Source organism: Pleurodeles waltl, chromosome 4_2 (genome assembly GCF_031143425.1).
Source record: "Pleurodeles waltl isolate 20211129_DDA chromosome 4_2, aPleWal1.hap1.20221129, whole genome shotgun sequence".
Lineage (NCBI taxonomy): Eukaryota > Metazoa > Chordata > Amphibia > Caudata > Salamandridae > Pleurodeles > Pleurodeles waltl.
In genome coordinates this window covers 621,633,161-621,658,782 of record NC_090443.1, presented here as the reverse complement: position 1 = coordinate 621,658,782, position 25,622 = coordinate 621,633,161, and the positions used below count along the sequence as shown (strand labels likewise).

General features: G+C 42.7%; 1 protein-coding gene across 1 annotated transcript in view; it reads left to right on the top strand.

Annotated features, from left to right (window-relative positions):
- Positions 1 to 25,305, top strand: part of DNASE2B (deoxyribonuclease 2 beta) — a 199,659-nt gene extending 174,354 nt beyond the window's left edge. The window contains exons 4-6 of the mRNA XM_069233355.1: positions 4,468 to 4,629; positions 9,797 to 9,994; positions 24,696 to 25,305. Of these exons, the coding sequence (XP_069089456.1) occupies positions 4,468 to 4,629; positions 9,797 to 9,994; positions 24,696 to 25,057 (722 nt within the window). The 3' untranslated portion in view covers positions 25,058 to 25,305. The remainder of the gene's footprint in view (positions 1 to 4,467; positions 4,630 to 9,796; positions 9,995 to 24,695) is intronic.
- Positions 25,306 to 25,622: the final 317 nt, after the last annotated feature.

Sequence of the window (25,622 nt, the reverse complement as noted above, 5' to 3'; positions counted from 1 at the left end):
TGACCTCTCATAGGATGTTTACTTGTGAAATGAGCAGAATGCAAATATTGATTAGCAACATTTCAAAAAGGACTCTGAAAGTGGCACTTTGAACTAAAACTCCACAGAATGTCCCTGTGTTTATATAAGGCAGATAAATGAGAGCCATGTGTGCCTATAAACTAAAACCACCCGAGGAAGACGAAATGTTGAAACACGTAGTGGCGTGTGAGGTGCTGCTCTGTGAATAAATGGAATCTGCTAATCTTTACCTCTAGAAGTGCAGCAGTTCTTGTTGGCTTATTTTTCAAGGGTCCTGGTCTCAACCCTATGCTGGCACCAGCAGTCAGCGCACCACTTTTCAGACCAATTGTTTTGCAATATATATATATATTTGTATGCTTACATTTTCATTGTAAAGGCATGTGTGGTAAAGGGATATTGATGCTAAAACAATTTGTTGTAAAGACATTTGTGGTAAAGACCCATTCATTGTAATGGTTGTGTTGTAAAGCTATTGCATGGTTCCAGCCACGTTGTAAAGGCTGTTAACTGCAGGGAATAGATTGTTTGCTAGTTTCTAGCGCTTAGCAAAACTGCATAGTGTATAGATATTGCACATGAAAATAATGTTTCTATCCACAGTTTTGCATCTTCATTTTGTATGCTATCTCAAAAAACTCTTCCTCTAAATTCTCAGAACCCTGATTTAAAACATCGGTTATCTCACCTTATTTTCTTGTTTGACTGACTCTTACCTTATTTTCCAACATCTGCAAGACTCCTCTCTTGGAATACAGTCTATTCTATGTCACTTGTATGCTTGCCTGAATATCTATTATTGTATTTCTCTAAAATGCCACACCTTAGTTAATAAATGAAAATCACTCTCTTTGAAAGCATATTCCTATTTCTCAATAATAATCTCTTCTAGTTTACCTATTAATCGCACCAGTCATTTGCATGAACTCACATAGCCTTCAACTAATGAGCACATATGACCCTGTCAATGAAATCTACCACAAAGAACCTGAAGAAATGCATCTAATAGTCTTCTTTATAGCAAAGGACTAATCCCAATACCCACTGGATTAACCACCAACTAAGGGGTCCAGAGCAGTGTGCTGCCTGGTGTAAAGTGCTTCAACGCCTCGTCTGGGGTTCTAACTGCTACATAAATGCAATCACAAAACAATACAGTGCAATGAGTAACATTAAATACATACCTTGACAAACATAATTTGTAATTCTCTCACTGTGTCTCAGTCAGTCTCAGCTAAGTGGTCTCTTTATGGAGCTCTTGAAGATAAACTTTTTGCTTGGGTCATACATGATTCGGATACGTTCAGGGCCACTGGAATTATGCGATTCCACAGCCCCACATAATCCATCATCTGGCACATAATCTGCAGATTTTAACAAAAACAGTTTCTAGCTCAAATGGATCAAAAGTTACTAAAGATGTGGTGTGGTGGGTTTGTGTGGAGTGGAAGGCCCTTTGCAAAGATTAACTGGTCATTGGTTGATTGCTTTTTCTGTATTTGGTTGTTAAATTGGTACTAATGAAATCATTGCCCAGACAGTATTACCATGTGTAACAAGCATTTACAATGCAACGGGTCTCGCGTTTGATCATGTAAAAGCTGATCGCGTTGTAAACTCCTAACCCGACTTTTCACCTATCGGGCAAAAGTGCATTTATGTACATAAGCCGAAAAAGTGAAATCAAGTATGTCAAGCACTCGACTTCTGCCAAGCGAGATTGCGCTCGTAAATTAGAGAAAAAAAAGTCCACGAGCCCGACGGAAAACAGCGAGCCTCGCATGTTTTCTGTACTTGGTCGCTGCGCTCGAGGAGGGCTAGCCACCGGAAAAGGCATGACATATGCTTGCCTTCGACTAATGAAAGCAAGCAGATTTTATTAGGGAAGCCCACAAACCAATAAAAAACACTGACGTGAAGTTGACAGGGCTCCGAGCCCTTTTCTAAATACAAAAGAGTCTTGCTGCGATACGCATGCACGAGCGCATGCAACGTAGGCTCGACCTTAAAAATGACGAAATAATGAAGCAATAGTATCAAAATATGCCATATTATGACACATAATTTTCCTTCCTTGTTGCATTATGAAGACAACCCTGCTGCACAATTTGGTGCCCCCTGCCACAATTTTAGTGGTCCTGTGTGTATTCCACTGTGGAAAAGCTGTGTCAGAGTTCATCTCCCTCTGGCCTTGTCAGAGAGTTAGTGATTTGCCTGATAGAGTCAGTGCCATGATATATTCCTGCCTTCTATCTAGGACATAGATGGAGAGCATGTTAAAAATGTGTGCCACACTCTTCCTTACCAGAATGTGGTCCCAAGATTCAGAGGCCCTTATTACAAGCTGTCCCAATAATTGTGATGTGTCAGGTAATTGCTGTTACTGCACATATTGCAATTGAGTTTTGTTATAAATATCAGCAGATCAAACCTTCTAATATTTTCAGGGGTAAAATACCTGAAATTGACCAGAACATTTGGCTTTTGATGTAGTAAGCACCAAAATCCGCATGTTATTACAAAAAAAAACATAATTGTGGGGTATGTATCGCATAAAATATATTCCATGTTGCTCGTAACGAGTAGGAGAGGGTCAACAATAAGACACTCCTATCAATTTCCACCAACACTTGTGAAGAACTGTGCATGAACCTGTGCCGCAGGATTTTTTCAGTGATGACTCATATTTCAACAATGCTGAATGTATTTCATATCTATTTTACTTGAGTTAGTAATGAATATTGAAAGTTTAAAGTTAGGTGAAGCACAATCGCGAATGAAATAAGTATTCGCCATGTGTGTACTTTTTATTAGGTATGTGTAATCTTGTGCGGATCCTTATTACTGGGCCACCCAAACTTGAAAGATGATTGGTTCAAGCAAAAATGTCTTGCTAGAATATACAGAGTCACAGAAAGATAGGCAAGACCACGTATTCTCATTAACAGATGGTAAAAATGGGGATCTTGCGCTAGTTTTTTTGCGAATTCTGGATGCTGAATGAATAAAATTAATGCAGCTTGGAGTTTAGTTGCGTGGAGCTATGGATATTCTTTATACCACAAAGCTTGTAGTAAGTAAATGGAGTGCATCATTTTGATGTACACTGTTAGTGAAAAACCGGGGAGTTTCATTAGGATTGAGTTTTTTTTACCGATGATTGACTGGTTTATCTTATAAATAAATTGTAGGGCACACTTGGACAGAATCTTGGTTCAATTGAAGGGGAAAGGATATTTTATTTTACCGCTTCAGTAAAAAAAAATCCTGCCTGTCCGCCGGAGATGTGGAGATAATTGTCAGTAGCTCTGTCACAAACTTCTCAGTACCACAGTTTTGCCCCATGCCTGATGATGACCGTGTCCTGCTGACTTATAAGGGTTGGGGCAGATAAGGTTATGAAGGTGAAGCATATTTGCCCTTCTAGTGGATAAAACTACTAGACTAAGGAAACTTTCACCTGCCTTTAGCAAGGTTGGTTCATCAGTTTGAACTGGACATGCCTTGTGGCTCTGAAAGCAGAGGTGTGAAAGCTCTTCTGCAACTGAGAAAATGAACTGAAGTCCGTATGGAAGGTAGCATTGGTACTAGCACCTTTACAACAACTTTTGACCTAGAAAAGCAGAAGGACCTGTACAAGCATCTACCAGGGAGGTGCCAAGGCCCATATCCTACTTACCTTGACTGACTATCCAACAGGCTCCCTGCCTCTGCTACCACTGCTGCCGCTTGCCACACTGACATAAGACGCTCCTCTGTACTCTTCCCCAGTGCTTAATTTGTAAATAAAAACGTGCTGGTGCTCAAAGCCCTCCTTTTAAATACGCGGCCTCTGTAATTAAATGTGGGAACAAATACTGAGGCAGGGTAATCCTGAAGCCATCTCGGGCCTCTTCCATCTATACAAAGCCACTCCCTGCCCCTGCAGCTCACTCTAGCAGCTTTCTGTTTTCTCCCTTTGTGACGCTTTTTCTATTTTTTCCTTCCTCCGTCTTTCCCATATGTGCCTTTTGCTCGCAGCAAATGCTGAGGAGATGAATAAGCCCTGGCCCGCAAAAACACCGGACACAACAAGCACAAATTAAGCACTGCTCTTCCCTCTTCTCCCTACTCGCTCTTACCACTCTCTGGGCCTTTTTCTTCCTTTTATTGCTACTCCCCCACGTTGATCAGTGGTGGACGTTATTTTGTATGATTTATTTTAAACTTGATTGTGCCGTACACTGATTAAAAGACAGAAGAGGGGCTGAGTAAACTTAGGTCCACATGGGGCCCTGCTACCAGATTAAGATAAATGCTAACTGTTAAGAGAATGTAAGAGCACATAATCTCGCACGCATTGTTAAATTTAATCTTACAATATGTCCCTTTCTCCTCTTTTACACAGTCTAAAAAAAAAATGTGAAAAATGAAAGGATTTTTTGTAATTCTTTTTTTTTTTTACAGGATGCTTGCTATTCGATAAATCAAAGGGTTTCTGGCTGATTCACAGTATTCCTGGGTTCCCTCCGTTCCCTGAAAACGGATACAGTTATCCATCCTCAGGGAAGCAGAACGGACAGACTGTCATTTGCGTCACCTACAAATTCGAGCAGTATTCATTGATAGGTAAGGGTGGCACTAAATCGTTTTTTTCTTTTTAACTGTCATGTTTGGGGTGGGTAGGAATTTCATTTAAAGCACCCGCCATATGCATTTTTTAAGTTATAATCTTTTTAGTTAGGTTCACCTTGCTCTGTGATGTGGGAAAGACGTATGTATTTGGCGTCCTCGGGTTTTGACATCTATTTCACTAACTTAACTCTTCCTACAAAAGAGAACAAGAAGTGGTTACAACACTTCCACACATCATGTGAAGGCTTACACGTGGGCAAATGTCATAATTTTCATGTCGCCTTATGTGACATATGTGGGTATTTAAGTCATCAAGTAATTGACTTTATTGTCCACTCGTTTCAGTTCCCCCATCACTGACTTACAATTACCCCCCATGGTAATGAGTGCAATCACTCATTGTTATACGTGGGAGAAACACGTAGCAATATTATGCTTAGAACATATTCATTTACAATAACAAAGATCTCCTCGGGATTATACCATTTAAGAATTTACATAGAAGGAAGAAGATTCCTAATGTTCTTCAAAGGTTGCAAAAGAAGGTAATGATTGATCGAACCGGCAGTGAATGACTGCCCTTTGTGTGAATCCGTAGATCTGGCTGTCCATTCATGGTATGCATAAGTCACTTTGGACCGTATTTATACTTTTTTTAGCGCCGCATTTGCGCCGCTTTTTGACGCAAAACGGCGCGAACCTACAAAATACAATGGCATTTTGCGAGTTTGCGCCGTTTTTGCGTCAAAAAACGACGCAAATGCGGCGCAATAAAAGTATAAATACGGGCCTTTGTGTTCTGTGGATGGTGTGCGGAGATGCTAGTGACAATCCTGTCCTTAGAGACTGTGAGGCCAAGCAGGGGGTCCCCTTCTCCTGTTGCAGTTCATTCAATGTAATCTGAAGAGTACTAGCCCGGTTAAAAGTCTTGTGTGTCCCTGATCATATTCATTTCACCAGTATGAATTTCAGGCCGCAGGCCCTTCTAAGGCAAAGACAAAGAGAATTAAAGAGAAATTGGACTGACGAAGCAAAGGGTGTTGAGAAGCATATTTCTATAGCCTGCCCAATGCCTTGTTCCTAGCAGTCAACCCAAGACAAAAACAAGGAACCTCACTACACTCCTTGATATCATAAGCATTACCTGGTCAGTTTTGCCTGAGTTTAGGTCCTCCTTTTGGGTTTCTGCCCATGATTGTGTTGATGAAAATAATCCCTGTGAGGTTGGTGGGCAGATTACGGTTGCTAGTGTTAGTGCATACAGTGCTTAATTTGAGCCAGTGATTGCTGCTTTGAGCCATTGCACTCCTTTTGGAGGACTGTCACTTATTTTTACCTCATCTGAGATTTCCGAAGAGAAAGAGTGAAAATACACAAAGGGGAGAGAAAGAGGAAGGAAAAGACAAAAGAACACAAAAAGAAACCTGGAAGAGTAAATTAAAGGAGCAGGCTGTCTGGAAGTTGATTAAGAGGCATGAAGTGAATTAAGAACAGTGCAGTCTGGCAATCAGCGTGCTGATATTTAATTGCACCAACCATGGCTCCTGAGCAGAGCTTTGGACACTCACTCTGTTACCAGTTAAGGAATGACTGAATATGATGAAGCATCAGTGTAGTTCTCTGTTTTGTACGAGGCAACCAACAGATAAGGGTTAGACCACTGGGATTGAAGCCCACCCATCCAAAGAGCTTCAGTGTATTTATATTGCTATGCCAAATAAATCTCACTGGATGCAAGCATACGTTTAACAAATTTGCACGTTTTATTTGCAAAAATACAGGTATGACACAATGTTTTTCACAAGCATTTCAACTGTATACCTGTCACAATTAAACATACCCGCCACAAAGGCAGGAGACTGGATTGAGGAGAAACTATCTAGTTTGAGTAGAAAACGTCTCTTGCCTTTGCGAGACATTTTCTAACCCTGTGTGAAATTTGAATACAAAAATTGCCAAGTGTAAAAAATGTGCACATTTTGCTTAAGAAAAAATTCAGGGATTTCAAAAGATTACTCTGGCACAACAAATATTTCTTACAGGACAATGAGTGGAACTAACAGGACAAGGCTGTGCTTCTTTGTTCAAGGTGGGTTATGCTTGACCAGCATGTGCATTCTTATAAGTGTGTGGATTATTATGCAATGCCAGATTGTGTTCACTTCTGAATCCATGGCATCTTCCACATGGTGCCCGCCAACGTGGAAAACGTGGCGTGCATCAGAAGAAGGTACGCATTTCCCAGTAGCCTAACCAAACTTGAGGGCCATGTCCCAGTAGTCTAACCAAACTTGAGGGCGTCCCCCTGCAAACTACATAGAGCACCCAACTCGTCCCCCCAAAAAGACTCAGTCAGGAGCTCTTATGCCAGGGTAGTATTCTAAGAGCCCCCCTGGAAGCTGGGCCCTCCGCACCCTGGGGGCCAGTGGCATATCCGCATGACAGAATGGCATGTAAGGTTACTGGAGGTGGTAGTTAATGCAGTCATCTAAAGAGCACGCATCGGAAAAGGGGCCGGAGTGTGTACATGTGGTGCAGGACTGGTTATCAGCACTTTCTAGCGCCTATCTGTGACACCTGTGCATTACCAGGATCCATTTGAAGGGAGAGCATTTATATTCACAGTAAGGCTAGGAATCTTCCAACTTTCATTCATGAGGCATGCTCTGAAATGGCACGGGAACTATAACGAGGCAAACAAGAGTTCTCGGTTCAGCTCAAGTCTCTGAAACGCCTGCTGTCATAGGATGTTCTTCAGGGTAAACATTTTAATCGACGTTTTCTCTGCATTACAACAACGGACTAATAACTCAAGTTAACCCAAGTATGAATGTGAAACCTGGTATTGTGCCCGGTCCCCGGCACTTTACTCCCGTATAAAACTTTTGAAAGTATACAAAATATAAATAAAGTTTGGTGTACCCCCTAAAACAGTGATGGCGTATAGTAAAGTGTATCATGAAAGTAACTTTTATAAGCAACACAAAGCAAACTCTTTATTTACAATCACACTAAAGAAACACTAGCCAAGACGACTGTGTTCAATAGCAATACCTTTGTTCGTACACGAATAATGTTACTTCATTTGACTGAGTGTCCAAAGTTTCCATTCGGCTCCCCTAAACCAGACGGAACAGATTCCCGGGAAGCTGTAGTTTCGAAGTGTTTTCGATGGGTACTCTAACAGGTAGTAAATGTTAGAAATACATGTGCAATAGGTGCTCTTTCGTATGTTGAGCACAGTAGGTCATAATGTTAAACTATCATGCGTAAAATAAATTATGTTGAAAATAAGGTTCTGACGTTTAAATACACAAAATGTGATCACAGATCTCATGACTATAAGCTTGAAAATGTAATCGTAAATGACTTTTAAAAATTATCGGTGAAACAATGCTAAATCTAATCCTAACACTCACCCTAACCTGTGAACCTAATCATAAACCTAACCATATTCCTGGGTCTTAGTATGGCACTAACAATGCCTGAGCATAGCCCTGTCCCTAAGACAGACTCTAAACTAATATCTAAACCTATGCATACTTCTGAAATCCTTACCGCTAAGACTAGGCATAGCACAAGTCCTACTGCTCTTACTCTGCCGGCTATAAGTCTCATGATAAACCCAAAACTAAGCTTACACCTGCGCCCAAACCATATAACTAATAATGATATTTGTATGTAATCACCCTGTTTGTAAGTATAGCTGCAGGTGTATTCGAGGGAAGGTTTGTGAAGCAGTAAAACGCGTTTTTAGAAAAATCATTTGATGGTTTACATTTACAGTATTTACATTTTAGGTGCTTGTCTTTTATGGTTGCATTCTGTTCTAACTTTCCTTACAAGCTCCTCATAAAAGCAAGATAGTAGATTGAGAACCAATAACGTGCTGTTGTCTACCTGAGCACTTTTTCAGATAGTATTGGCCTTAATCTTCATTCTTTGAAATACCAGATTCTCCTGTCCCATTGTGGTTCTTCAGCATACCATAATTGCCAATTAACAAACATGGAGCGATAAGTTCCTGAAAAATGACTCGACCATCCCAATACAATTTAAGGACCTTTCATCTTGTTATACCTTTGCATTTGCAACATAAGTAACAAGCACTGGCAAAGCATAGGTCAGGCTTGCATTGTGTCATGATTAAAATATTTTGAAAGACTGCTGCACTTAAAACGCAAAACACAAGAGAATGTATTGCTTTCTGTGTACAGTGCATCTAGAAGATTAATAATTGGTTGTGTGATGAGTCATTGTACTTGTGAAAGTCATATTGTCCCTCCCTCGTCACAAAACAACCGATTCGTTTGAGGTGGAATGATATGCTAAATATCCAGTAGCTTGAGGTAAGAGAGAAATAATCCTCTGGGTGCAGCCAAAGAGCACTGTATGTATACTTAAAAGAAAGAATTAGTAACGATAGGTCAGGCAGAAAGGTGCCTGTCAGGAAAGACCCAATAAAAACTCAGAAAGGCGATCTGAAAACCTGCTTTGATCCTGAGGTCAGGGCCACAGTGCACAGTAGATGTTTCAGCGTTGGTGTTCAAGTAAGCTCTTAACTGTTCCAATATTTGGCAACTGTGATAGTTTACAATACTGCAGCCAGTTGCTTAATGATTTGCAGCTATTTATCTTCTCATCAGTTCTCTTTACTAGCTGCACTTGATGCCAACCATAGACGTTAGACCTCCGCTCCACATGTTCATGTAGTTTCAAAGTTGTGGCCCAAATTATTTGCCAGGAAAACTGCCCAGGTGCATCCTCCATGGGTTCTTAAAATGTGTGACGGCTTTAGTATGTGGTTCCCGTGAACAGGGCATTCTCGGTGGAGCTGTTTTACCTGCTAAATACACAGCAGTGAAACAGACTTTAGCCTCTGTTAAATGTGCATTCTTTAAAGCCAAATTCCTACAGCGTTGCTCTTTGCCCTTTCCCTCCAGATAGGTCTTCTAGTGCACGAGCAGGCATTTAAGACTGTTTTAGCAGCCCTTTCGTGTTAAACAAACAGTTCAAACACAATGCAGTACTACAGAGAAAACATGTTAAAATAAGTTGTTTACTTTAGCATTCAGCATAATGGGTATGTAAAGCTTCTTGTTTTAACTGCTACATTTATTCTGCTTTGTTTAATTTGCCCTTTTTTATCTCCTTTTCATAGCAAGGCAGTTATTACTGTACAATCCAAATGTCTACAACTGTTCGATCCCTCGAATCTTTCACCAAGAGTTGTCACACTTGCAGAAAATTTGCCTTGGTTCCTACCAGCCTTGGATACCGAGAAAAAGCATTGAAAAGCTCCAGTCAGCTCAAGGAGAACTGTTTGTGAACTTTGCTAAATCCCACTTCTACACTGATGGTAAGAACAACAAAGCAAGTGTGGTCAGTATCATAAATCATTTCTGCACAAAAAGTAATAAATGTCAGTAACGAAGTTAGGTCTAATGACATCACATACAAAAGCATATCAAATCAGAGACAATGACAGAGAAGCTCATGTTGCCTATGACATTCCTTGGACCCCCGAGGTGGAAACTCCTCTTTTTTCACTGTTGCCCATCTACAATTATATACTGTGTCTGCCACCACGAGGAGCATGCCTGCAAACTCATCCTAAAGATCAGCCATGTAAGGAGTGAGGAGTCCTGAAGGAGCCATGTACAGCATAATCTGCCCCCACCTCCTCTGTACAAACCATAGATTAAACCAAACCAAAAATTAAAAGATATGTATTTGATTTCCTTCAACTATCTTCCACCTCCACCTGGCTCACTCTCTCTCATTTAATATTTTATTTACATAAATAAAAGACCTGAAGTCCTGCCATCCTCACACCTCAATCATTAGTCTATTTTCCCAATATAATGCCTGGACATCCACCACCATCCCACACCTTACTCTCAAACCTTCATACAAAGATAATACCTGCCACTGTCTCCTACTTCCCACAGGAACCCATTCAAGAGTCACCCCACCTCATGGAACCCCTCAACTTTCTCATCAGAATCATCACCAGAACCACCATTAGGGGGACCCTTGTGTACAGACCCTTGCCATAGCTTCTGCAATGACACCGCCAAGTTTATTGCCCCACTGGCCATCGACTCAACAGACTACATATTTCAAGGAGATCTCAATTTGCACCTGGATGATCCCCACCACAAATCTCCTGGACAACCTGGCTTCAGCGTAGTCAATAGCCACATCGCTAGCTGGATGAAAGCCAACTGCCTAAAACTGAACACAGAAAAGACCGAAGTGATCATCTTTGGGAACAACTCTTCCCCCTGGGACTACTCGTGGTGACCCTCTGCTCTTGTACAACCCTGACAAAACACACCCGAAATCCTGGTTTCATCGTGGACAGCAAACTCACCTTCAGATGACAGTAAACACTGTGGCATCATCCTGCTTCCACCAACTCCTCATGTTTTGCAAGATTTTCATATGGATCCTCGCCGAAACCAGAAAGACAGTAACCCAGGCTACAATCACAAGCAGACTGGACTACAGAAATACCCTTTACCTAGGACTCCCCGCCCAACTCCTCTGCAGACTCAAGACCATCCAGAACGCAGAAGCAAGACTCATCCTGGATCTACCCAGAAGGACCTACATCACCCCCTCCTCAAGAAGGTGCACTGGCTGCCCATACACAAGAGATACAAGTTCAAGTTTCTCACCATCGCCTTCAAAGCCCTCCACGTCAGACCCAATCTCATTACCCACAGACTCTCCTTCCTCCAGCCCACCAGAGAGCTCCAATCAACTAACCTCGCCCTTGCCACATCCCGAGAATTTGTCGCACCATGAAGTGGAGGGGGCGCCTTTTCCTACCTCGCTGCCAACAACTGGAACAACCTACCCACCCACCAGCGGACCACCCACACCATCAGCTATTTCAGGACAAAATTCAAGACAATGCTCTTCGGAGAACAGCAACTCAGCTTGCAGCTTCTTCACCCAGCACCTTTATACCCCCTGGGGTGATAAGCTGAGCTTTATAAATAGATTTTGGTTTGGTTCACTGAAATAATATCAAGAAAATTCATCATTCTGCATGGTTACCTCAATTTCTTAACTGGGCAACTGGTATTTGGACCTTTGGGTACTGGAAGCTCTAGGGACATAACTTGGCCAGTAAGATTAGAGAGGTGTATCCCGACAATCAAGCTGGAATATGTTAAAATATATTATATGACAAGCAGAGGACATGAGAGGGGTTTAAGAGACAGTGGAAAGGAAGAGGTATGCCAACTGGTAGAAGCTCTAAGTGGGAGAAACACAATATTTTGTAAAACAATGAATATTTATTTAGGGCTTTTAAAACAGAGAGTGGGTGTTTTTTTGTCAGTGTATGTGCATAAATGCCAGGTGGAACCCGGCAGACACCTCACCATACCCGAGTGAAAGCAACTGTATCCAACTACTCTTCAGAAAATACATTTATTAGGGGGGCTTATCACCCCAAACACCCTCCTTTAAGCTACTCCCCTGGGACGGTTGCCAATCAGCTCTCACGTATGTGCCATTTCCTAATAAAATGGAAGCCGTTTTGAAAACACGAAGCTGCGTGTTGCAAAATAAGGTAGTTCCGCAGAAGCACTGCTATAACGCAGCTAAAAGCTGAATCCCATTAATTCCATTAATCCATGATTATCTTTACAAAATTGTTCACTGAATGCAAATATGTATCCTTTGATTTTAAAGTAACAGAATGCCATGATAACGTTTTTTTATATTTTTTATTTCACAGTGATCATTTCTGAATGCATTTCCAAAACTTGTCAAAATGTCACTGTCTCCCCAAAGGTTTTCAGACATGTTTCGTTCATCAGGGGGGTAGTGAGTGTGTATCCAACTTGGTTTTCACATATCATGCGCCACGTTGCACGGCGACTTGCAAGTCGGGCTAAGGTTTGCATCAGCCAATTGATTTTATGCAATACCAAACTAACCCCATGATGACACGGGTCCGAAATGCATTAGAAAACCCAATAGTTAAAGTCTTTATTTACGTAAAATTTGCAATGTAATCATTGCCAAGTCAGGAGGCTCCACAGACTAGACTTTTTGGTTTTTACAATACCTAATAATGTTTGACTCCACTCAGCCACCCCGAGAGAAGATGTAAGAACATCATCCTCAATCAGGAAGACAAGAAACACACCAGTTGAAAATTCTGAGTTCACTGGTGCCTTTCTCGTGAACTGGGAGGACAGGCTGTGACAAGGGAGATTAGGACTAACGTTAGCTGTAAATAATCTGGTCACTGCCACTATGGCCCTCGTTACGAACGGCTCTGTTCATTGTGATATGTGTGGAAACTGCTGTTACCAGTTTTATGATAAATATTGGCAGGTCAAACGTGCCATATTTATTGGGAAAATGCCTGATAATTACGAGAATATGTGGATTGTAGTGTGGTAAGCACCAAGCACCACAAATCTGCATATTAGTCCCTAAAAACTGGTAATTGGGCGGTATTTATAACTCCTGGCAAATTCAGACTCGGAGTCACATCGTATCAAGTGTAATAAATATCACATCAATTACCAGGCCTCTCGTAATGAAGAGCTTTGTCCCACCCCCACCCCACAGCCCTTATATAAGAGGACATGAAAGCAGTTCAATGGCTTTGACCTAATATAAGGAGTCCACATCTGACAGGTATTTCACATGAACACACATTATGAAATCAAACAGACACTGCAGAGGGCAATGAAGAGCCAGTTCCCACAATCTGAAACTGGTAATACATGCTGCACATGCTAGGAGAGGTCTAGGATGCTGCACAGCAACAAGCAACCATCAGAAATGTCTTGGCTTTTCAACTTTGAAAGCTCTAAAAAGGCAGATACAGTTCTCTAAAAGTTTTGCAAAGTAAATAGCATTGTGAGCTTCAATTACATAGTAACACTAAAGATTGCACAGAAGAAGACGTGTCCCTTTAAATCGCTGTCCTTCAGACATTCCACGACTCACACAACCCCTCACAAACGCATCAACCAATCCAAAACACTGCCCCTAGCTGGTGCCCATCCTTGCAGCAGGCTCACTCAGACTTTCAGCACTCCCTGCCACCCATCAATCTGCAGTCGGTTCCCCGTGGAAGAAATAATAAGAGAGTTGTAAAGTATGAGCGATGGCCGCAGCAAACGTCACCAAAACTAGGGCAAATGTGGCCATCTTTCTGGATCCAGTCCAGCGGCAATGAAGCCATGTTAGGCAGCAGGTGGTGTGATGCTGCCACACTGATCCTCTGGAAATGGTGGTTACAATTACATGACTATACCTGAAATACACATCACTAACATTGATTTCATTAACTGTGCTAGCGCACCATTATAACGCACCACATAGCAGTAAATTAACCTGTAATTCAGGGGTGTGTGGAGGGAGACTTCACCAGAACCCTATAGGGTAAACGTTCCTCTTAAAATACAGCAAGTAAATTAAGCAGGTAAGGGTACTCAAACATTCTCGTTAAAAAAGGATAATGCGGCCTACAGACTATTACATTAGAGACTCACACACTGGAACAGGGAGACACCTACGATGCAACTGGGAGAGCTGGATACCGGTGATGCAAGTCATGCCCCTGAAGCTGGTAGACACGGGCAATGGGACAGGAAGACATGGACATTTGGAAGGAGTGTCTCAGACACTTGGACTGATTGGCAAGGACGCTGGAATTGGAACCCATGAAACCTGGGCATTGAAGCGGAGATCATGGGATTTGTAAGAGTGCTAATGCCAAAAATTCTGCTCAGAAGTCTGCAGCCGGTGTAATTAAATATCAGCTCAGAGAATATCAAAAGTGTGTACTCTTTAGTTCACCTGAGACCTGTCTCACTCTTGCAGGGTCCTGCGTTCTTTCTTAGTAAGTTTTTTTCCGTCATCATTTTCCTCCGTCTTCCTTCTTTGTCTGTTTTTCTCTGTTGCAAATGGTAAATGTTTAATGCAGAAAAGTAACTGTTGGTGTCCAAAAGTAAGTGTTGATGTCCCGACAGGCTCAAATTAAGCACTGGTAGAAGGACATTGGGGAGGAGACACAGACACAGATACTGTGAAGCAAAAATACAGACATCTGGACTTCGTTATTTAAACACAGAATGGGAGTGGATGACACAACCGACAGTGGGGCTGGTAGACGCATAGACCGAGACAATGAAACACCACTGACATTGGGAGATATGGATGCTGCAAGTATGAGTCACACACTTCGGGGGTAGGACACACAGACAAAACAGAGGTGTTGAAAGATAATAAAACAGATAATCAGAATGCCAAACATTGACAGTGGCTGAAAGACACATGCTGTGGAACTCAATGTCTAGGGCACTAGGGTTGAGAGACTCTGAAACACGCACTGGGAAACAGACAAAAGAGATGAAGACAGACATTTGGAGACACAAACTGAAATTGAGTAACATGCATTTCTTCACAGAAATTCATAAATAAGTATATAAATCCCATTAACCTCACTTTTTGGAAGATCCGGTTTGAGAGTCTGAGAGAAATTGGAAGTTACCGGCTCCAAGTGTGTCAACTGGGATCTTCTGTTGCGAGGAACCCACAGCCTCCACATCACAAACCGTCAAACTGGAGACCAAGTACCCATTTTTAGCATTTGACTCTCAGGTTAGTGAGGCAAAGCACCCCGAGACTGCTTCAGAGAGATTCTGTGGGCTACAAACTCAAAGCTCAGTAACGCTCACAAAATAACACTCAATTTAATCCGTTGTCCAGTCATTGCTTTTTCTTTAGAAGAGAAAAGTACTTTAAATAAAACCTTAACTAAATAAAGCATTCAAAGTTACAAATATTTACAAATTTGCATGTGGAATTGCAAACTGGGAACCCTCCTCGAAGGTAATCACTGAATAATCAGGGTGCAAATCACATACAGTAAAAAAAAATATGGAAGAACATTAGCCCATGTTTCTGCCTTTTGCAAGATACGAATGTGATTTGCACGCAAGAAGCCCTACCCCTCACAACAGCAATACCCCTATATATGGCATTAAAAGGCTTATCACTATTAAAATTACGTGTGCTTGCTTTTTCAGAAGTATTCATGAAAAAATTCACAAGCATAGAGCCTTCAGCAATGCAAGTTCCATTAACTCAATATAAGCCTTTCATATGTGAACAAATCAATTCCTGCAGCCTTTCAAATTCACTGCTTTGTTAACCAAGTTGTGTAGCTACCACTCCTCAACCCAACATGCAAGAGGTCAGCTTCACCAGATTCTTCCAAACAAACCCAAAGGATTTTTTCTTACTTATGAGTCCTGGCATTTCTGAGCACACAGTTCTCCCACCGGGGAGACTTAGCATGAGGTAAATTTCTCCTGCTGAAGATGCTCAGTGGTAGCGCACTGCTGCTTCAGACAGCACCCAAATCCAATTTGAGGATGTTTGGTCTTTCAGAGGCACTTGCGTAAAAATAGGACATGTTTCTCCCTCTGGCCATGGAGGTTTGTGGGGCGACAGATGCTCCTGTGCTGGTCCCATGTGAAGTTTCAGTGTCTTTCTTAGTCTTACATGAGACCATGGCTGGTGCATTCATTTGTGTGGGTGCCCCTACCCTTCCCAGGTGCGACTACCTCTCTCCATCTCTCTCTCTCTCTCTCTCTCTCTCTCTATTCCTCTCTCTCTCTCTCTCTCTCTCGCTCTCTCTTTTTCACACTCTCTCTTCTACCCCCTCCCATATGCCCCCACTGACCTCCTTGCCACTCTGCATTCTCTTACAAGAAGGTGAGAGTCTGTTTTTCCCCACTCCTTCCTGCCTGTGTTTTTTCCTACAGCAAGGCGGCACAGCAGGGCTCTGTGCTAGTCCATTGAAACTCTGGAAACACTTTCACTCAGGACTGGAGTGGGGAAGATTAGGGGCTTTTGTGTGACAGGAGGGTACCTTCCTGTCAGAGCTACTCACCTCAAAGAGTGGAGCAACATTTATGACGAGAGGATGCAGGGCAATACTGGTTAAAAGGAAAATTTGTTGTAATGTGCAATTGTCATTAAGATTTCTTCTCTGTGTCAAGAGTCTCTAGCTCAAGGGCTGCATGGTGGTTTTCCCGAGGTCACACATTATTAGAAACCAAAGGTTCAGCTACCTTAAGCCCTGCTAGATGGATGCTTATGGCTTTCTCAGCATTTGACTCTTCAAAGTTTGCTATTATCACCAGCAACAGTCTGCATGGGCCTATTATCCTTTGGATTTGTGTAAGGACTTTCCTCAGCCTTCCAACTTCCGCTGGTGCTAGTGCCTCCTTAGCAGCAGCTTAACTAAAGGAGTCAGGATTTGTCCTTTTGTCTAGCCCTGGAAGAGTCATGACTTGGGGTCTTTCTGGCAGCAGCCCCTGGAACCTTTACAGCAGCCCACTTTTCTTGCGTGTACTCTCCAGCTACCTAGACCTTCCAATACTTTCCGGGTGACTGTACACAATATATGTCCTTCAGGAATCCCAGCAAGTCCACCCTTTGAGGGTATTGAGACATAAACAGTGAGCTGGTGTAACCAACCCTACTGATAAAGTCCACAAAGTCCAGAGCAAAAGCTAGAATCCAAAAACTCCAGGCAGGGGTGCATAGATAAGGACATCTTTTCCTCTGTCCTTGAAGGTTTCTTATTTTCTTTCTGGAATTCTGCAGGGACTGAAAAAGGAGGTGTACATCATCCCTCAACCCTTATTATCAATAATAGGAACCAGTCCATTGCCTGTCCCACCGTAGTGCTGCATTTTGTAAAGGCTCGATATGCCAGCTCTCTCCAAAACAAAGGTATATCTCCTTCTGAGCCAGTTTCTGCTCACTTTGTACTGCCAGTTCCATCCCTAGAACTTTAGAGGAATCCAATCCATGAAAAACAAAGAAAAAAGTTGGGCTTCTGCAACATCCTAACCCTAGATTAGCAAGAATATGTAGAATGAAGGCAATTGAGATTCTACACTACCCCTTTACTCCACCAGGGGATTTGTACTCTTTGTGAAATATCCCTTTTGCCTTTTAGGGATTTTATTCTGTCGACTAGAGCAGGGGAGCAATTAAGTTACACAGCAAAGCAGCTCAAAGCAGAAATCTCATCACTCTGAAATTATTTTGAATCATAAAATATGGATCCATTCTCCTCTCTGCTCATTCACAGAGACCACATGGACCCTTCAGCCCCCAAAGACACCTGTTCACCACTGAGGATTATATAACAATGATGACTCTAATAGAAAGGGATCGAGAACAAACAATAAGCTAACAAAAATAAAATACCAAAAGACATGCCAGTGCATTTCCATGTTCAACAGTCTTGTCTTGAATAAGGAATACACCCTATCCAACTTCTTTTGGATACTTCCTCAAATACTCACACTATATGACTGTCAAGTGCATTTTTTAAGAGAGGACTGAAGTGACACTGAACTAGATCTTCATTACCACTGAAGAAGAGTAACAGCTGGGGACGTAGGCAAGGTGGGGACTTGATCAAATGATCCTGTACTGACTAATGGAGTATATTCAGTGGAAGGTGGCACAGAACTGACTGGGCGACGCCTGATTCTGTTGATGAGAGTGCCATGGACCCCACTGGGAGCATTTTAATGTGCCCAGTGGGTGTGGAAGTTGAAGAAATAGGGCCAGTTCAACAAGGGGCCTGCTGTTCTCAAACAGACCACCGGACCACAGAACCCAGGGCCTGATTTAGAACTCTGCGGACGGGTTTCTCCGTCACAATGGTGACAGATATCCCATCCGCCGAAATCTAAATCTCATGAGGCATAATCAATCAATCAGTCAATCAATCAATCGAGTCTTGTAGAGCGCACCTTGTTACCCCATGATGTGTCCAGGTGCTGTGGGGTTTCTGCGAGCATCAGTCGGGTGGGGATGTTGGGTGGGAGCCAGTTCTTGAGCTGCTTTCTAAAATCCGGTAGGGAAGGGCAGGTTTGCAGATGGAGGAGATGGTAATTCCAGGCTTTAGGTGAGATGTAGGAGAAAGATCAGTCCATGGAGTGGTTGCGTTGGATGTGGGGTACGTGGGCCTGGGCGAGGGGGAGGGAGCACAGTTCTCTTGTTGACTGGTAGGAGAGGCAGTTGTTGAGGTAGGCAGGACCTGAGTCATGGAGGTCTTTGTAGGTGTGGGTGAGGAGCTTGAAGAGGAATCTTTGCTGAATAGGGAGCCAGTGGAGAGCCCTGAGGTGGGGGGTGATGCTGGTTCTTCTGGTGAGATTGACGGTTAGTCTGGCGGCGGGTTCTGGATGCTCTGGAGGCTGTTCTTGAGATTTTTCATGGCTCTGGTGTAGAGTGTGTGGCCATAGTCAAGTTGGCCCGTCTGAGTATTTTGCAGGAGGGCCCTCAAGTTTCATTGCACCAATGGGTGGAAAACTGGGATTCTACCCGAGAAGCTTTCATGGAGAGCTGACAGATGGTGAAGAAACAGCACTGACTCTCCGTGGTGCCCGCCGCATCCAAATAGGCCACCGGATCACTTAGCAGATCCCGTTAAAAAGCAGAACACTGCAAACACACTTACTCTGAGTAAGCCCTGCAGAGCCTAGTATGAGGGTGACTGTGATTCCCCCCATGACACCCTCTGGAGAACCAGGGTCCCTCTGACCAGTTATTGAACTGACTACAGAGATATATTGTGAAGGTGAGTGGTCCCTTGTAGTGGAAACTTGAAATTTACCTTTCGCTTTTGTTGTTGGAGCAAATTCAGAACATGGCTCCTGATTCGATGATTCCAGTGATGACTGCTCCACTCCCACTGAGCTTCCTAGAGATCCCAGACTATTTGCGTGGGTCTGACTGCCTTATGTGATTAGGGGCTGTAACGCAATTTAGCATTCTGGGTCACTGCTAAGTTGGTGTGCCCCCTGACTGTTGCCACTTACCATGGTGTCAACTAAACCCAAGGTGCAAAAGTTATGAAGCATAAAGGATGCCCTGCTAGCTTAGGTGCAAGCCCAGCCTGGTCCTGCCGCAATGTGGAATCTGAGTCACCACCCACTGTGGATTTGATGCCCCCTGTCACCAAACAAGACTTCAACAACGTCATGCTTGAGTTCCACAGGCAGATGACGTGGCTTCAACAGGACATTAACGCACCCGTAGCAGACTTAGACCAACATCTACATAAAGTGGAGTGGCGCATGAACCAGCTCAAGGGTGCAGTGGCAGAGAGTGACCAGGAGTAGGACATGCTCTTTGAGAGGGTGGTGGCCCTTGAGTGGACCCAATAGGGTCTTCTCAGGATGGTCGATCATGGGGAAAATCGTAGCTGGTGAAATCATTTGCACATCAGGGGAACAACTCAACAGTCTCAGATTCAGAACCCCTGGCATATGTTAGCAACGTTTCAACAACTTCCTCTTGGCTCCTAATTATGAGGATGTCCTATTAGACAGAGTCCATAGAGTGTATTCAGACTTTCAATGTAAGTGTAACCTCACTCCTGATGTCCAGACTAGGATTCACTTTTACAAACAAAAGGAAAAGATTTTTCAGCCTTCCCGCAAAGAAGGCACCGTTGGACATAATGGAAATTATATCTGGATTTATCAAGACATTTGAGGGCATACCTTGTTGAGATGCAAAGAATTCAAATGGGCGACAGACTTTTTGTGTGAGAATAATATCACCTAACATTGGGGGTTCCCACTATGTCTTCTTTTAACTGCTTTTTACTGTTAAGGGCAGAGGTTGCACAGCACATACCCCAGAGGAGGCCGAGACTTTCCTTTAACTCCAGATAACGCTGGTCCCTGCTCTCCAGGTCCAATACTCCAATACCCCAAACTGAGAAAAAACTTAAACAGTGGAAAACTCATCAAACCCAGAAGAGAAGCTGTTAGACCTGGTAACATTGGCGTGGTTTCCTCTGTCTTTTTTGCCTCTGTTTCCCATGTTTTGACTGTGTGGTGGCCTCTGTTTTTGCTGTTTTTGGTACTCTGGGCACTTTGCTACTACTGACCAGTGCTAAAATGCAAGTGCTACTGTGTAAAGTGTATGTGTAATTGGCTTTTCCATGATTGGCATAATTGATTTACTGGTAAGTCCCTAGTAAAGTTCTCTAGAGGTGCCAAGGGCCCGTAAATCAAGTGGGCCTGCGGCACTGGTTGTGCCACCCACATTAGTAGCCCTGTAAACATGTCTCAAACCTGCCCTAGCAGTGTCTGTGTGTGCACTTTTAAACTGCCAATTTGACTTGGCAAGTGGACCCACTTGCCAGGCCTAGACATTCCTTTTTATACATGTAAGGCACCCCTAAAGTAGGCCCTAAGTAACCCCAAGGGCAGGGTACAGTGTATGTTAAAGGTGGAACATGTACCGATGTGTTTTACACAGTGAAATACTGCCAAATTCATTTTTCACTGTTGCAAGGCTTAGCTCTCTCATAGGTTAACATGGGGTTGCCTTTAAATATTCTTAAAGTGCAGATTCCCTTTGAGAGCAGATAGAAATATGGAGATTGGTGTCTCTGAACACAATTTAAAAATACATCTTTTAGTGAAGTTGTTTTTTAGATTGTTAGTTTGAAAATACCACTTTTAGAAAGTAGGCATTTTCTTGCTTTAACCATTCTGTGACTCTGCCTGTTTGTGGATTCCCTATCTGGGTTAGACTGACAGTTGTGGTGTTTGTGAATCTCCTCTAGATAGTGACAGAAAGGGAGCTGGGGTGTAGCCTGCACATCACGGTGAGCCATCTGGGCTAGAGTGGAAGGAGGAGTGGTCACTTACACCCAAATGGGCTGTGCCTGCCCTCACACAATCCAGTATCCAACCCCATGGTGTGTGTCTGGGTCCTGGCCTGGGAAAGGCAGGATCCTGTAAACAACAGAGACGTTCCTTTGAAGTTTGCCTACTTCAAAGGCAGAAAGTATGAGTAGTTGCCCCAAAACCCCAGATTTTAGATTTTCTTCAAGATCACATCTGGATTCAAGAGGAACCTCTGCCAAGGAGAAGAGCTGAAGAGCTGAGGAGAAGTGCTGCCCCTGCCTATGACTGTGCTTTGTTGGGCTCTCCTGCAGTTGCTGCTTCTGCCTGTGTAAGAGGACAAAGACTGGACTTTGTAGTGCATTCCTGCTTGAGAATAATTTCCAAGGGCTTGATCTGAGCTTGCCTCCTGTTTTGAAGTCTCAGGGTCATCAAAGACTTCCTCTGCCAGTACTTCAAAGGCACAAAGGGTAATAAGTAGTGGACCCAAAACCCCAGATTTGAGATTTTCTTCAAGATCACTTCTGGATTTAAGAGGAACCTCTGCCAAGGAGAAGAGGTTAACAGAAGTGCTGCCTCTGTCTGTGACTGTGCTTTGTTGGGCTATCCTGCAGTTGCTGCTTCTGCCTGTGAAAGGGGACAAAGACTGGACTTTGTTGTGCATTCCTGCTTGAGAAGAACCTTCAAGGGCTTGACCTGAGCTTGCCTCCTGTTTTAAAGTCTCAGGGACATCAAAGAAATGACACGCTACCTGCTTTGCAGCTGAAATCGGCGCTCCACCTGCATTGTAGCTGGGAGATCGATGAATCACGGCTGGAGAAACAATGCAACACCCCCTTGCGGCTGCAGATAACGATGCAAACCCCACGCAGTGCGGTTTTCTAACACTGTGTGACCAAACTTCTCACGCAACGTCGCTGGGAGTCAAAGTCATCGCAAACCTGTGTGGATCCAAGGTACACTGTCCGCAAATCGACATATCGTTCTCATATTGGGTAGAAAAATGACACATCGCTGACCCGACCGGAGAAGAAAACGACGCACGGCCTCCCTTACGAGTAAGGAATCAATGCATTGCTGACTTTTCCGATGCACGCTTGCCCGTGCGGCTTTATTTTTTACACAAACACAGACCTTTATGTAAAAACAAAGTTTCCATTGCTTTCTATGGAGTAAGACTCTTATTCTTTTGAAAAATTCATATTTTGACTTGTGTATGTTGGATTTTTGTCATTTTGGTCTTATTTGATTTAGATAAATATTGCCTATTTTTCTAAACTGGTGTGGTGTCCATTTTGTAGTGTTTTCACTGTATTACTGTGGGTGTTGGTACAAATACTTTACACATTGCCTCTGAGATAATTCTGACTGCTTGTGCTAAGCTACCAAGAGGGTGAGCAGGGGTTGTCTTGCGTGTGTAACTTCATTGCCCAGACTAGAGTGAGGGTCCCTGCTTGGACAGAGTGCAAACTGACTGCCAACCAGAGACCCTATTTCTAACAGATGCCCACTCTCCACTACTTTATTTGCCTTGGAATCCTTAGATTGGAAAATTGACTATAACCCTCTGAGAACAGGCCTGAAGATGGTCAACTTCATATAATTTTGTATTGTTTGCATACAATATTCTATGTTTTATCACCAACTCCAAAACCTTGTTGCCTGCCTTAATTGGCAAACCTGACTACTTTTCCCAAATCTCAGAATTTTAAATTACCTATTCCACATCTTTTGCCATGGACCTTCCAACATGGTCAACTGAGGGTGTGACTCTCTTAGCTACATTATGTATAACCAGGTCCCCTTCATCCTTTGAATACCTGGGCATCACCATCACAACCCAGAGTGAACACTGTTTGCAGCTATTGCCTGCCTCTCTATTTTCTTTGGCAAGGCCAAATCATCCATCACTACCCCAAGCTCGACAGTGTTGCAATTGTCTCTTGTTTCACAATATGAGTTGTAACCAGCTTGATTACAAGAGGTGCCCAGTCACGAATTTCTGTGGCCTACACCCATTAAATTAAGAAATGATAAACAAAACTGTGGATTGCTTAAGTCTGTTATATGCAAACTTTCATATAGTCATTGATTCAGGGAAATTACTGTTTTCTTAGTGCTGTAACAAGAGTGACCTGGGCCCTAATTCAGACTGGGTTTTCACCCACACTTGGCTGGTAATTTATGGGGGTGCAGCAGATCGCCTGTGCACCTTCACCTGCTGCAACTAATGATAGCTACACCCCAGTGCTCTGCAAATAGAGAATCCACAGAGATGTTTCCATGACTTACGGCATCTCTATTCCATGATGCAACTGTCTGTACGGTTCTAGGGCCTGATTTTCAGATTGGTGGATGGAGCAGTGTCCTTCAGGTTTGAGGTTGACATTACCTAAACCATTCCAAGGGTACTCCACCCACCAATTTTAGAGAAGAATGCTAGTCCTGAGGTCCTCTATGTACATTGAAAGGAACCACTGTCATGATGGTCCCTTTCAACTTTCTAAAGGTTTGGTGTACAGCTGCTGTTGGGTTTGACGACCACAAACCAAACATTGATTTTTGTTTTCAACAACAAACTTCTAAAGTGAGAGTTTGTTTTTGAAAAAGAAAAAAAAATAATGTCCTCCACTCCCTGAAAGTGGGTGTCATCATTGGTTTTTTTCTTGTCTCCCACCTCCCGGCTTTTCCAGATGACGATGGACAGGGAAAAAAAGGCATTACGCCATCTACCATATATAGGGTAAATGGTGTAACATCCTTCTTCCAGTGGACACTACTCGATCAGGCTATCGGCGGAAGTCAACAGGGGCTCTATTGACAGAATACTGAAGGCCTGCCCATTCCTAAATGAGTCGGGTGGACTGAGGATTTGGTAGGCAGTATGCTCTCCTGTGTTCATGATGGAGTACCCTGTCCACAAAACCCTCAATCAGGTCCTAAGTTTATGATTCTATCAGTCCTTTCCCATCAGCATGCTGAAAAGTAAAACCTTAAGGCAACTAGATCCCTAGACAAACCATGCACTTGGCACCCTTCTTTTTTTTTCCATTTCAATTTTGCTTATTTAATGTTTTCCTTGAAATCGGTGAAACGTGTAATTCACAAACCTAGACTACCGTGACCAAAAGGAAATTGCTTTCTGATCACTAGGGATTCTGACCGGGATCAAAAGCTATATTTGCAAAGCCTCATTTTTTAAAATAGTTAGAATTGAGATCGTCTAGAAAGGATCTAAATGTTTAACAAAGAAAGTAATTCATTGTTTAACATGTTACTACCTAAAATGATAAGCAGATCTTGATTTTGAATATGTTCCCAAATATTTCTTTTTGTATGCAGATATCTATGTGGCATGGATGGCACAATTGTTGGAAACGCATCTTTTGGTTGAAAGTTGGCAGCATGGTAAAAAAGAACTTCCATCAAATTGCTCACTCCAATATCATGTCTACAACATCAAAAGGATTAAACTTCCAGACTGGTCTTTCTTCTTTTCCCTTTACGATCACTCCAAGTGGTGTGTGTCCTTGGGGTCTGAGGATCAGTGGACATGCCTGGGAGACTTGAACCGGGATGAAAAACAGATTTGGAGAAGTGGAGGGTTCACTTGCACACGGAATCAGCACATCTACAAGGCTTTCAGGAATTTGGTCGGCTACTACCAGACCTGCCAAGACACTAACAAGTTAAGCAACAAATAAACATTCATGTCATATGTAGAGGAGAAACCCTACATCATATATTGCTGTCAACCTGCCAACTCATAAAAGTCAATTTCTGGCTTTCAACTAATAGCACTACTAGCACAAAAGTGAAACTAAGGACTACAAGCCCCACCACCCTGCATGCTGCTAACAGAGAATACCAGTTCCAGCTGCATTTGATCAATATACATCGGTACACATGTGTATGTAGTAGTCAATAAATTTGGAAGCTGTTGTTATCTACAATTGAGTCTTTTGTTTGTTGAAGGTGATAATAAAGAGTGTTCCTTGTAAAATATAAAGCTATATATCTTGTTACTATCAATGCTTCACAGTAATACTATGTTGCAATCACCATGTGTATCAGCTTCACAAGTTCAACAAACATGTTCCATTATAATGTCCCTTTATGTGAGGTGTAGTAGTTCCTAAAGAAATGTCACAAGACATGATAGGAGATAAAGGTGTCCATTTATCCTCCATTAACGAACCTTTAGCTCGATACAATGTAATTCGAAGCCATGGCGCAAAATTCCCAAGTTGAGATAGCCATAATAGATTT